Source organism: Alligator mississippiensis, chromosome 5, assembly GCF_030867095.1.
Source record: "Alligator mississippiensis isolate rAllMis1 chromosome 5, rAllMis1, whole genome shotgun sequence".
In the NCBI taxonomy this organism is placed as follows: Eukaryota; Metazoa; Chordata; order Crocodylia; family Alligatoridae; genus Alligator; species Alligator mississippiensis.
In genome coordinates this window covers 208,551,224-208,566,037 of record NC_081828.1, presented here as the reverse complement: position 1 = coordinate 208,566,037, position 14,814 = coordinate 208,551,224, and the positions used below count along the sequence as shown (strand labels likewise).

The following is a 14,814-nucleotide window of genomic DNA, read 5'->3' as shown; positions in this document are numbered from 1 at the left end:
GTAATATCTGAATGCCTTGACGTGTGTTCTGTATGTACCCTCGCAACACTGCAGCTGGGAAACTGAAGCCCTGGAAAAATAAGATCATTGTCTTTTCCAAACAAAACTAAACACTACATTGGGACTTAGGCAGGATTCAGAAGCCAAAGTCCCAAATTATGATCCTGAAAACCCCTGCTTGGCTGTCACCTGACTCTGTAGGTACTTATGCTCCATACGTGCCTTAGTTTTGTCATTCAAAGTCCCCTGAGCACCTACAATTCTGCCTCTTCACATTCCCATAAGCTCTTTGGTCCTCACAGGACTGAGCACCTACCTCAGGCCTAGACCTCACTGGGATCCAGTCATTCATTTGCCTGAATCCCGTGAGCAGCTTATTCTAGTGGACATTTGCTGAGAAAGCCTGATGCCCATTGAAAGGATCAGGATCAGGATACAATGGCAGTCACAGCTTTCTTTTGAAGGGTAGCCAGGAGTGGTGGTTAGACTCTTACCCAGACTGTGAGAAACTCTCTGTCTTCCTTGAAGATGGTTGTAATGATCATTCATTAAGCTATTCTGGGATGGGATACTCTCTACCCCTCCTGCTGGAAGTAAAGGTAGAATTTAGCATTCACTTCCAGAAAGAGAGTGCCTGACTCCCTAGCCTAGTGGGTAAAGCACTCATCTGGGCAGAGAAGACCTGGGCAGCTTATGTATTTTATATAAAACAGTCACAGGGCTATAATAGCTCCACAGGATTCAAACAAGTTTCCTATTGTTACAGCATTGTGTGGTTTCCAACTGTATTTTTCCCTAGAAAAGCATATAGGGGAAATATCACAGGACTAAGAAAGACGTACAATATTGTTAAAATTGGGACTTACATGCTTTCTAAAGGAGGTTTCTGGATTCAATCAGGATATGGCAATGAGTCTGACATAACACAGAACATAAAGCAACGTGCTATCGAGGCTTTGGACTTCACAAGCTTGCGACAAAAAACATAACATTAAGAATATGCTGACTTGCCCTTTTGCCACGGCTATGTGGGGCAGTCAGTACTGATTTTGAAAGCTGCTTGATTTTTTTTTTTAAATAGTTTTCCAGGTCACATTTAATCAAGTCCAAACAGCAAAGTCTCTGTTGTAGTGATTTTCCTATAAATAAAGTTTGACAGGAAGAAATCAAATACCTTTGAAATCAACAGTAGAGTATTTAGACAAGTTGTCTCAAACTAAGGACTGACTCCAGCCTTGTAAATCATTGCCAAATATCACACGGCTTCACAGCTTAATCCTCTGAATAGATATCTAATACTGTGTAAATCTGTGTCAGGAGGACAGTAGCACCTGTGATGTATTTCAGGGTGACATTTATGGGACTCAAGAGAAAATGGTAACCCGCTCTGAATTGAAGACCGGTCTTACAGGATTTGAACGAGGCACCTTCTGCTCTGAGCGGAGGTTGAGCTGTGGCATATAAATCAGGGACCAGAGGAGGAAGTGTGTAAAGCACATGTCTGGAAAGCCGGAAGCCCTGTCAGAAGTGCTGTCTTTAAATCATGCAGGGTAAAAGATAATAGGAAGAAGGGCCTTCATTGTATGGCATTTGAATCATTTGACTTAAAAAATGCAAAGGGCTGACCTGTGAAAGTGTTTTGGTATTTTGGCACCCACCTGCAGCCACCCTTCTTCCCAGGGGGCCTTGGCTGATAGAGAAAAGGACTCTGCAGGGCGAGTGTCATTATCAGCATTAAACTCTCCATAGGTAAAAGGAATATATATCATAATGGAACCTTTTATATAAGGAATATGTCCATCATGTCATGTTACAATTCAAAGGGAGAGCAATTAAATAACTACAGTGTATGGCTAGGTAAGGACATAGAAAAAGCCCAAGGCAGAACTGATCTAAGTTGCATGGCTTTCTGTAAGTGGCATAGTTTAGAGCCATAGTAAACAGGGCACACTTTTTGGGGGGAGCAAATCTTAGACTGGATTCTGCCATTTTAAAACCAGTCTACGTGTACTGAACTTCTGTTCTGTTACAGGTATAGACTGGTTTCTGATCACTGACCTCCGTATAAGTGCAATGTCTGTACCTGACCTATATGTACAGTGCATGTACAGCCAGTGCTATGGGCCAAACCCCACAGCCCTTTCTCCTTATTTAGGCAGTTTTCTCCTTACAGTCACTAGGAGGGACAAACAAAGATTGTGCATTTTGCTTGCACAGTAATGCAGCCTAAATACACAGATTTTATTTACAAGAATAAGAGATGCTGTAAAACTAGTAGTGTATACAGAACTAGATAGATAGATAGATAGATAGATAGATAGATAGATAGATAGATAGATAGATGTGTGTGTGCACATGTACCTGTCTGTGTGCATATATCTAGGTGTAAGAAAAGAAAGAATGCTTGGTAACATGGTGTAGTCTGAGATTTTCTTGACCACAAGAGTAACAAATGGTAACAAGGCTACCAGGCTGTACACAGCATTTCAAAGATGCATCAGTAAAAGCTTGGTGTCATGTTACCGCTAATCCATTTCAGAAATGTTAGAGAGGTTTGAAAATGTTTTAGCAATGCTGTTTTTCACTTACCTTCCACCTGTAATAGCCTGGTTGCCGTATTTAATTGCAAGTAGCAGCAGAAATATATCACTGAAATATCTCTTTATGCATGTGAAACCGATAAAAATAGTCTATCGTAAAATAGCTTTTCTCTGCACAATACTGTCATAGTTTAAAGTCTCAGGGATATTTCAGGGGGAGGACAAATGGGGTGCCCCAGTGGTAAATTAGAAATCTCACTTGTCTAAAATTCCCTGGGTGTCAGACCTTTAACCCAGGCTAGCTGTCCAGTCTATTAACATTTTATAATGTACTCATCACTACTCATCAGTCCCTGGATCAGTCCCTGGGCCAGTGATTTGCGTTAGCATGTTGCACCATGTTAAAAAGTGCATCAGTAGTCAGTGCTCCATGGTCTATTCCAGAGTTTCTTCTAAGAGAGCTACCCCAAATATACCAACTAAGGATCCAGTCTGTTGTGTTTGTCCTGGGCATAATGACTCCAGGAGCTGCTGCCATAATGCTGGCTGTCACTAAAATGTCATGAAAGGGCCAAAAATGTATAAATCATTAAAAATATTGAGCATGTTGCACACAGATGTTTAGACGTCAGTACTGCCTACTCCAGTTTGCATAGTTAAATGAATATACTTTGAGAAGAATGGACTATCCAGTGATTAGGACAATAGTTTGGGGTCTGAGAGACCTGGGGTGAAATTTCTGCCCTGCTTAGAGCCTAAATACCTTTGTGAGACTGAGCCTTAATCTCTGCGAGCCTCAATCCTCTGGACAGCACTTCCCTACATCACAGGTTTGTTGCAAAGATAGATGAATCCGTTCAAGACTGGGAAGCTCTCAAATCCTATGATAATGAGGGGGAGGAGCATACAAATACCTCCGGACAGGTGGGAGCAAGGGATTTGTTGGGAGAAACAGTATGCACAGGAATGCAGTAGAGAAAAGATTACAAAAGATGGGATGGAAATGAATCCATCAAAGTCAGAGAGACACTCACAGTGTCAGGGAACAATTTCCTTTTCACACAGTGGTCAGTAAGAATTGAAGCTGTGACTACTGACTGTGGCATGTATAACCATTTACTCCATGTATTTTTCCTCTGACCAGTAATCTCAAATTCCATTCAATCTGCACAGATTTCAGTTGTTTGCCTGATAGCATCAGTTCTTGATTATGACGAGCTGGGCGCTATGAAATCTCTCAGAACACTGAGGGCTTTGCGGCCTCTCCGAGCCTTATCCAGATTTGAAAGCATAAGGGTAAGGGTATCTTTTAGTGTCTATGAAGTGTTCAGTTTTAATGCCAAATACCTGATCACTTTCCTTTACAGGGAAATAATATTGAGTCTTCTCTTTTAGGAGCTGCCCAGAGAGCTGGACCACAGCAAAAAACAAACAATGAATTAAACAAAAAGCATATACTCAGTTCCTTTAAAGAGCCTAATATCCTCAGAGCCAATGGCAATTCAGAAGGAAATTTTAAATTGGTAATAGTTTTATCCATTTAAAATGTTTATCATGGCAACGTTAAGATTTTTTACCCTTTTGGTAGATGATAGGATCTTGCAGAACGATCCACCTGGACAGCAATAAATACAGCATGTATATAACATCATATTTTCCATCGTGGGAAATGCGCCCACTCTTCCATAAGTTGTAAAATAAACTAAAACGTTGATGCCATTAAGCAGCCATGATCTTTTTTTTTTTTCTTCCTGCCTGCTTAACACCCGCTGCTATTCCTAGGAGCACTGTGTTCTTGGCTGGAGGAAAAAAGATACCCTTAGAAACCATTTAGGTACCTTTTCAATGAGTTGGCATTAAGCTGGAAACAAAGGCTCTGCTCTCTGGAAGGAACTGTGGATATATGTGAATGCTAAAACACTGTTTTTTTCCTTCATTATTCTAATACTACAGGTTCTGACTACAGCTTTTCTTCATCTTTCCATTAACAGGTTTTTTCTTTGCAGGTAGGAGAGGCAGAAGAGAAGCCAAATGGCAGGAATGTGCTAATAGTTTGGACTTTTGCTTTGTGTCTCCATTCAGGTCTCTTTAATAAGCCTCATAGCTAATACACTTGGATACTCCGAAATGGGTCCCATTAAATCCCTTAGGACCCTCCGGGCTCTGAGACCATTAAGAGCATTGTCACGATTTGAAGGGATGAGGGTAAGAGGAAATAAAGCAACCATCGAAGCCCCTTGTGTGACCATCAAGCATGTCAAAGGGCAATATTTCATTTGGTTTTGTTTTCATTGAGACTGCAAAAGGACACGAATGAAAATGCTGTGTCAAAAAAAAAATCCCTCTGTTGTCTTGACTGCAGTAGCATAGCTACAGCTTTTACTCTCTGGTGGATGTCCTGATAAGCTAATCCCGCTGCATAACTTATCCTGCTGTGTTTAAAACCCTGCTTTTTGACTGAGGGAACATCTGGCTAACAGTGACCTCTCAATTATGAAGCACATCAGGGGAAATGATTCTGCTATGGGTTTGCTCCCTGTTTTCAAATTGTATTAAAATTAGAGAGGGTGGGAAAGTTCTCAAGGACTTTTTCACTCATAATAAAAATGAAGATTAAAGGCATTAGACACATGGAAAACAAATGAGCAAATGCAACATTTTTTTTTTCCTTTGATACATTTCAATCTCACCATGGAATGCCAGGATTAGCATCGTAACCAAGTGACTTAACGCTTCTTGTTGTATTTTGTTTGTATGCCTGTCTTCTTCCTTTCACATTTTCTTGCATGAGCACCTGTTTGTGCATGTTTAGCATAGCAAGTATGTTTAACAATGTAGATCTGTGTTTTCTTTACTTAACTATTCTATCATGCTTGACTAGCAAATGATGTGAACTGCCTTCTGTACTAGCCAAAGTTAATACTGATTATGTAAATCCAATGGCAAGGTTAGAATATGGTGCAAACTATAACTTTGGGGGAGAACATAGGGCATAACTTAGCACTATTTTTAAGATCTCTGGGCGTGTCTACGCGTGCATTTAAGTGCAACTAAATTTAATGTGTATTAAGCAATTTTTGGCAGGTGTCTTCATGTGCAGACACTTGGCATTCAAGTTCATGCCAAGTCCCTGCAGCCCTGCCATGTGCCCCTAGTGGCTGGGCAGACCTGGCACTGACGTTAGTGCTGGGTTGTGTCTACATGTGCGTTAATATGCTTTAACTAATTGGGCCTAAATTTGATACCTGCATTTGCATGAGCATGATACAATTTAGGCATGATGGCCATTTTTACATGTGCTCCCAATGCAGTGCCAGGAACTTTTAATTAGTAAGCCATGCTAATTAAAAGCGCCCATGCATCACATGCATCAGCGGTGCAGCACATTCCCGCGCTGTGAAAATGATGGTAGTGCACTCTTTGAACTAAAGCACATTGAACGTGTTTTAGTTCAAAGCATGCTGCCTCCGTTTCCTCAATGCGGAGGTGTGCTACGCTGCTGATACACGCGATGCATGAGGCTGCCAGCGCACATCAATTTACATGTTCCAGCAGACTCAATTAATAAAGTCTGTTGTAATGTGCTGGATTTCTAGCACATTCAAGCAGGCTCCCTGTATGTGTGTAAGTGCCTGATTAGCCTCATTTTAGCATTTTTAATGCGCATTGGGGGCGCACATGTGTAGATGCATGCCTGAAATGCATATTAAATTAGGCTAACACTTCTCGTGTAGATGCACCCTCTGGTGCAGATGTATATAAAATGACATGTTCTGCCTGGAGATGCAAAAATCCCTAAAATATGGCAAACAAACAGTGAAAAGATGTTGGGGTACAGCTACTTTCACTCTAGGCCACAAAGTATGAAGTTCTTGTGCAATAAGTTGTTGATCTCTGCCAATCATGTGCCCACATCGCAATCCTGGTAAGACAACCCAAGAGCAGAAAGGGCCCAGAAGCTGAACTAAGACTAGAAGTAATAGAAGCACAGGGGTGGAGTAGTGTGGGAGGAGCTGGCATGCTTCTTCCATGCCAGTTTTGCTCTGTGGATATATTGTTCCACAGAGCTATCACTGGCATTTTTGAAGGCATTGATATCACTAATAAAATACAGCAAAATGTTGTCACAGTATTATTATCCATGTTGATGATAAGAAATACAAAAGGTTCAAGGAGCTGTATTCAGATAGGTCTTCAGATCTGAACTCTCCTGATTCACCTCCATTCTTTTCAGTGAACCTAGAGAATAAAATATTTGAAAGAGTGTTCACAAAAATGTAATAAAAGCAGCAGTGCATAGGCAAAAGCGGCCAGATCCTCAGCTGATAGAAAGTGATGTTGCATTAGTGAAGTTAATGGAGATCTGTAGATATATATCAGCTGAGGAACTGACTCTGTGTCTTTACAAGGAAAAGATGGTGAAATACACCCAGCCCCACCGATAACTAGCCACCCAACCCCACCAATAAAAGCTGGTGTTAACACAGAGTGGCTCCAGTTCTGCTACAGGAGCAAATTGTGTGAGAACTTAAATGGATTTAAACTTAATATTGGCTCTTATTGGTTTTGCACACCCAAATTAAAACAGCATATTTTAAAATAGCATGAGTGTGTAGGCATGGGTTTGTATCAGCATAACTAAATTGACTTAAAGTTTGCAATATTTTGTAGCCCAAAATGTGGGGGGAATTGGGAGACTGAAATGCTGAGGAAATGGAGAAGAATTAAGGTTACTGGGCTAGTTCTGGAATAGAGTTTGGCTTGGTGGTGGTGTGGCATAAAATGAGCCATTTTCTGTTACATCACCCCCAAGAGTTCGAATCCTAATGCCCCTGTAATTAAAGACACTTCCTGATACAAGGGGTTTCTTTTCTGTGCACCACTGGCATAGTTGGAACATATTTAGTCCTTGTGGCTCCTCTTTTCTGAGCTGTTGGAGGTACTGAATGAGCTTGTAATTTATGATAAAGTGTAATTGAGACTACGTGCTACTGGAAAATCAAATCATTTTATTTTTAGTAATGTCTAACCATACTTAACATGACTAGGGACAGTAAGACCTTTCATTATCAGGAGCTCATACGCTCCAGAACGCAAGGAAAATTACCAGCACACAGATGGATTAAATAATGTTAATGTTGAGACAAAAACACACAGAGGAAGAAGATAATAAGTTGAACTAGTATAATGTTTTTCATTTGATGATCTCAAAGCACTTTGCAGGACTAAGAGGGGAACAAGAAAATCATCCTCTAGGCCTGCTAGAATATGCTTCGCTAAACTGTGCTGTGCATAGGCTTTGGAGTCCTGGCTAGACGATGAGGTTGTGTGGGAAAGGGCAGAGGAGGTTTGAAGCCAATGAATCAGAGAACTCAATAGATGTGTAGGGGGGGTGTCAGGCAGGTCCCACCTACACATGAGTTTTCTGCTTGGCAGGGGACTGTCATCACTAGACTTCAAGCTTCTACCTGTTTCCAAGGCCCTTCTCTGTGACATTAAAGCCTGCTGGTACATACTCATCAGCCAAATGCCGCCTCTTCCCTCAGGATGGCACCTGTAACTGTGCCCATGCGTATCTTAAAAAGATCACATGTGATGACCTCTCTACCCCCGTTATAATAATAGTCCATTTAGCCTGGCCAATGATGCCAGGCAAAATTATGGTAAGGTTAATATGAGACACATCCACAAAGAATTAAAGAAGGACAACAGAATTAGTCCTATGTAGAAGGATTTCAGGGAAATTAGTCTTATCAAGCACATTTCATATTGTTTTATGATTGGACTTTTGACTTAGTCCCACAAGACACTTTGATTTATAAGCTAGCACTATGCAAAATCAATACAGCATATCTCAAATGCATTAAGAACTGGCTGATGAATCTCAAAACGTAATTGTACATGGGGGATTGCCCAGTGATAATATGTTTCTAGTAGAGTCCCTCAGCGGGGATAGCCTTGACCCAGAGCTGTTCAAAAACTTAATCAATGATGTGAAAAAAAATATAAAATCTTTGCTGATAAAATTTACGGGTGACACAAAAATTGTGGAATAGTAAATAATGTTAGGGATAGTTCACTTACACAGAGTGACCTGGATCAGATAGTTATCTGGACTCAGTTGAACAAACATGCATGTTAATATGTGTGTCTACACAAAACTAATCTACTGTGCAATAAAGCATCACTGTCTACACATACATATCACTTACTGCACAGTAAATTAGCCTAGTGTGCAGTTAGCTACTACCTGTAAATACAGGTAGCAAACCAACTATGCAGTAGACTCTGTCCTGTAGCACCAGGATGGGGGAGGGGGGGAGCTCTCTGTTTCTGGCTCCCCCCCAGTCCTGGCCCTGCTCAGCTCCCAGCTCCTGTGGACAGGGTGGGTACAGGGGAGGAGCAGAAAGCTGAGCAGCACCAGTACAGGGGAGAGGCAGAAAGCTATCCCATTCCAGCACTACTCGGCTCCCACCTCCTGCAGGGACCTGGGAAATGAGCAGTGCCAGGCCCAGGGGAGTTTCCCATCCCTTGTGGCCCCCTGGTGTTGGGGCTGACTGGGAGCAAATTTTATGTATAGATGCCCCAGAAACAGGACAGTTCCCTGCCAGGCTCTGAGAGGGTGGGGAAGGCATGCTGGTCATGAGACTTGTCCCATGTGCATGGGGCTGGGAGAGCTTTGCAGCTGCAGCTGTCTCCAGGCCCCGTGCACATCAGGACCCTTCCCGATGTGCACGAGGTCAGGAGACAGTTGCTGCTGCAGGTGGCAGAGCTCTCCTGGCCCCCTGCTCCCTGCCAGCCCCCACGCTACCACCCCCCGGAGAGCCTGGAGCTCCCCCTGGCTGGTGCAGGGGGCAAGCACAGGATAGGAGCAGCCCTGTATCAGATTGCTCCCTTTGGGAGCAGATTTGCTCTCAACAGGGAAGACTTACTGCACACTATTTTACTATGCAGTAAGCATTTATAATATTAATAGCATATGTAGATGTACCCCAAGAGAACACAAGCTCCCAGTATGATGCAGTAGCTCAGAGGGCTAATGCAAGCCTTCAGTGTATAAGCAGGGGACTTTTACTTGACAATTGAGAGGTAATACCACCTCCTATATAACATCACTGAGGTTGGTATTGGAAGTCTAGTATTCACACGTAAAATGAGTATTGAAAACATTCAGAAGGATTGACAAAGAACTACAAGGTCCTAAAACCACCTGACAGTGAGAGATTTAAGCAGGTTCATCTATTTATATATACTAAGTATGGACATAGGGAGACAATTTCTGACGGATAGATTTTCTGAACCCAGCAGAAAAAGGTATAAGGTAATACAATGGCTGGAAGTTCAAATATAACAAATTAAACTGGAAATCTGGCATGTGTTTCTAACAGTGAAGGTAGTTAATGGCTGGAACGACCTGCCTAACAATGTGGCAGATTTACCATCACTGGAAATTATTAAATTATATCTTTTTAAGAGATGTGCTCAAAGCTATCCCAGAGGTTTATTGTCCAGAGAGAGAAAATACTGGGTAAAATGTTATGGCCTGTACTATACAAAAGAACAGGCTAACTGATCAGAATGCTTTTTTCTAGCCTTAAACATATACCTGCCTAGATTTTAGCTCATGTAATGGTCCGTGAAATCAGTGAAGCTATAACAGTTTACAGCAACTAAGGATCTGCTCCACTATAAATATCAGAGGGGAAATGCTAAGGATTTAGAGCAGCTCCAGTTGGAAGCTAGCAGGACGGACAGCAAAAGGTCTGGGAAAAGAGGTCTCGGGTCTCGCCTGCAATGGAATGAACCGTTCCTTGTCATCTACCATCTCTTGTAGATGACTGTGCAATGTTACAGCTCTGAGACACAGAAGTAACGTGTTCTTCCTTTCATGAGGTTTTAAGTCTCAACTTTAACATGAATTAATGAAAAGTACTTGTCTTTAAGTATTCAGCTCTTTCACCGGTTCTTCTTTGTACTGGTGTAAATCAGGAATAGCTCCATTTAAACAAATGGTACAATTACTCTGGTGTCAAATCAGTGCAAGTGGAAGGAGAATTAGACCCTTTATGAATAATTAATTCACAGAGGTGCTACATGATTTGCTTTAAGTCTTGTGTCACATTTTGTTATTTACAAGCCATGGAACATAAATCAGCAGAGGTTAAAAGGGAGCATGCATGGGCGACCATCATTTGCACCATGTTTAACTTGCATGATCGTGTCCCTGTGCACGAATGTTTGCACTGTGATTGCCCTCTCTTATGATCCTGTTTTTTTTCTCCCTCTGTCACACTCTCTAACTGCAGTAGTTCTGAGTAGGCAGTGATGGGCATTGAATAAAAGCATCAACACACTAAAAAGCCAGTGAAAGCTAAGATACAAGCTCTGGCAGCACTTGAGCAATCATTTGTCTCTTCATTTATTTTTCATTTGGGTTTACCCAATAAATGCAAAATAAAGAAATACCAAAGCTATGCTGTAAAAGCAGCACTACATCTAAAAATAAAAACAAAGGCCCCTGGCAGTTAAAATAATGGTAAGATGGGATCTGATCTCCAATCCCCAAAATCGTAGGTCCTACTGTGCCAAATGTGTGTGGCAGGATGAATGATTGTTGGAATTGGGGACTGATCCCAGTTGCACCATTATTTTAACAGGAACCTTGCAAACCACTTGGAGTTAGTAAGGTTCCTGTCCATAAGACCGCAGGAATTCCCCTTGCTGGGGAGTTTAACCCTCCCCCATACCCATCAATCCAGCCAGGCACAGACAAGCCTGACTGCTTGACTGTCTGTCATGGGAGCCACATGGCAAGGCAAACACTGTGTGAAGTTATGATGACCCTACATGGGCTCCTAGGTTGGCATTTAAAGCTGTGAGGTGCAACCCCACCATGTAGGCTACCCTGCCACACATTCAATTTAAGGCAAGATGGGAAACAGCCACAAAAATGTTCCATATATTTTGTGGGCCATTTTTGTGGCTGGTTGTTTGTTTTTTTATGCCATAAATTCCTTGAACATATGGCTGGTTTGCTATTTGTGGTGCGATTAATAGGGGAATTGCTTCTTAAGTGTAACCTCTGTCAGACCCCTAAAAGAATAGTCGTTGTAAATAGCCAATCACAAGAACAGGTGAAGCCTTTCATTGCCAAAAAAATGCTTCTTTTAGAAATGGGCAAAATGTAGTTTTGGCTTTGAAAGAGTATGCTAATTGTGAGTTTTCTTCAATGTACCAAAATAAACTGCCACTATAAATGGGTCAAATCATTTTACTGTGCTCTTTTTTTCCCCCCATGCAGAACGACATAAATAATAATGAAGTGAATTTTATATTATTGGCTTGTCAAAAAATGGACGCTAATATGATAGAAAACAAGAACTCATATTTTCCATAATCGGATTTAGAATTGAATAAAATTTCATTTTTGTGGATCAATATCACTTTGTCTCATTTTCAGAAATGTAAGCAGAAAAGGGGAATGGCTTTGTGTCTGCAAAGCAGATTCTAATCTTGAAAGTATGAACAAACAAGGAGAGAAATTCCTGTTAACAGTTGGAATCTGTATAAAGGCTGTCAGGTCCTTTGTATAGATTCTGTAAAGTAGTAGCAGCAGCTACAGCAGCTGTGGACATGTAAAGCGTGTACAAGCCATTAATATAGTAAGAAGAACGTTACATTTTGTGGCAGGGTTTTGCTTTTATTTTTTTTGGAAACTGTCTTTAATGTTATGCTTTGCATGCATCAAAGGCCTTCCTATTTTGTATGGTGGTGTAGAACGTTGAATAGCATGTGTATTGCTCGGTTGTCATATCAGTGTTATACTTTGATGTGCATGTTGATATTACTGAAAATGTGAGTTTGAGGTCCATATTTTGCATATTGTACATTCCCTTTGCATTGCTTGAGAACCATATTGCAAACGTTGACATTTGTTCCTATGCCAATACCGCCATGAGTATTATTTATAAGTATTTTAAATAACCAGTTCCTTTCCTATGCCATGTTTTAATGCATGATTTTATACAAGTTTGCTCATCAGTCCTACCTGGAACCAATGGAAATCTTCAGCAAATAAAAAGATGCAGAATTGGGTGCAGTTTATAGTGGGAGAGAAAAAGCTAGTTACACGTTAAATCTATGTTTGTTTGGGTTGTTGTATTATTTCTAGATAACATGCAGACAGGAATATTACTTTCAACTGAAACAGCTTTGGATCAATTCTTACTTAGTTAATCAAAATGCTTCATAAAGCTCCAGAAACTTCATAGAAGACCTGAGTTCAGAAAGAGATTTAGATGCTCTGCTGCTTAGAAGAAAGCTACTCTCCCTCTCTTCCTGATCCATTAAACACATTGAGAATACTTGCTATAACTCAATGATTTCCGATTATCACCTAAATGCACTAGTAAGCAGGGGTGAGTTGATTAAGATATGTTATCCAGTATGAAGTTGGAGGTGTCACAATAACAGTCTGCAATGGTCAGGGGTAGATTTGTTCCCTGGACTTAAGAGATCCCACCTGGCAAATCCTCTTTGCATGAGTGAGATGCTGATAGATGGTTCCTTAAAGCTACAATGGAAAAGAAGTTTAATATGTGTTACTAAATCTTTCAAAGCAGTGAAACAGATCCTCAGATCATGTTAATCCAGTTTTTGCCAGTTGAGATCTTGGCCCCATTACTTCAGTGTCCAAAACAACTCTTCAGGGATGAGTTCATGTGAGTGCCCACAATAACTGTATGTTTTTCTTTCATTTCACTTCTTTAAGGTGGTTGTGAATGCCCTGGTGGGTGCCATCCCTTCCATCATGAATGTGCTGCTCGTCTGCCTTATATTTTGGCTCATTTTTAGCATCATGGGAGTGAACCTATTTGCAGGAAAGTTTGGAAAATGCATTAACAAGACTGAGGGGGATATGCCGTTAGATTACAGAATTATTAACAACATGACCGACTGCGCAGAGTCTAATACGACTGGCACTTTTTTCTGGACAAAAGTTAAAGTCAACTTTGATAACGTTGGTGCTGGTTACCTGGCTCTTCTACAGGTGGTAAGTTCTAGTTCTACCAACAACATTTTTTCTTGCTAGGTAGAAGTCCAACAGTCAAAACCTTGATGGTGCTAGGTATGGCCAACTCCCATTGAAATCAGCATACTGCAGGATCAAATACCAAGTTAACAGCTATACTTTCCTTTCTTTATCTTGGCAGCAAAGCATAAATTTTAGCTGATGGCAGTTATTTATATTTGAGCTGATGAAACTATCATATAGGTGTTTAGAGTAGCTTTTGGTTTTATGCTGAGATTCCCAAGACAAATTTTATGCACCGCGAAAATACTGTCTTGTAGGAGGCACTCAAAACCCTAGGAAACAGGATTGCAGGGGACTTCCAAGCTCACCAGGATCCTCTATTTGAAGTCGTCTTTGTAGTTGTTTTTTGTGCTTGTAATTCAAAGCAAAATTGAATCAGAGATTCCAAAAGAGAAAGTAGCTCTTTAAGAAGGAATTTGTGTCAAGATATGGTGTTTTGGCTGTACTGAACCCATTTTAACTCGCCAGTACTCCAGTTATGGCCGATATGGAAAATGAAGATATGACTCTCCTTTCTTTCATACCAGTGTCATCCTGGCTCCTCCTACTCCCCATTTCCAGCTGCTGAGTTTCTTTAATAGGCAGCATCAAGGCCTCCGGGCCCAGATTCTCACCCACCATCAATCTATGTTGCTTCACTGAAAAAGAGAGCTTTGTCAATTTGTAGAAACTGAGGATTGCACCCTTTATGTCCTCTGCAAAATGCTTTATCGGTTTACTTGATGTGATTGTATGATAAAAAATGGGTTGGAAAGCAATCCATACAATGCGGGAGATGAGGGTGTAATTAGACGACCTCTCTATTAAAAGATGATGCACAGTGGTGTATCTACACATGCTATTAGTGCAATGAAATAAACTCCTGCACAGTTTGCACTGGACTCAGCTGCTCCCGGGTGCAGCGTTTACTTGTGCACCCAGGCCCACAGCATTGAGCCAGGGCAGAGCAGCCCTGTGCCGGCAGGGGGCCCGAGGGGTCAGCCCCGGGTGGCAGAGGGGCTGGCTGGGGACCCCAGCACTTTAGCACCCTCGTGCCCCAGCCAGCCCCGTCATCGTCTACACATGTGTTTTAGCAGAGTAAATTGCTCTGCCACAGGATAGTACTGTTCCTGACAGTACTATCCTATGGCAGAGTTAATTAATGTACTGTGCCCTAATACTAGTGCACATGTAGAATGT

At 41.4% G+C, this 14,814-nt stretch overlaps 1 protein-coding gene across 1 annotated transcript in view; it reads left to right on the top strand.

Annotated features, from left to right (window-relative positions):
* The window catches only part of LOC102565252 (sodium channel protein type 5 subunit alpha), a 309,008-nt gene that overhangs the window by 279,646 nt on the left and 14,548 nt on the right, over positions 1 to 14,814 (top strand). The window contains exons 22-23 of the mRNA XM_059729221.1: positions 4,623 to 4,745; positions 13,312 to 13,593. Of these exons, the coding sequence (XP_059585204.1) occupies positions 4,623 to 4,745; positions 13,312 to 13,593 (405 nt within the window). The remainder of the gene's footprint in view (positions 1 to 4,622; positions 4,746 to 13,311; positions 13,594 to 14,814) is intronic.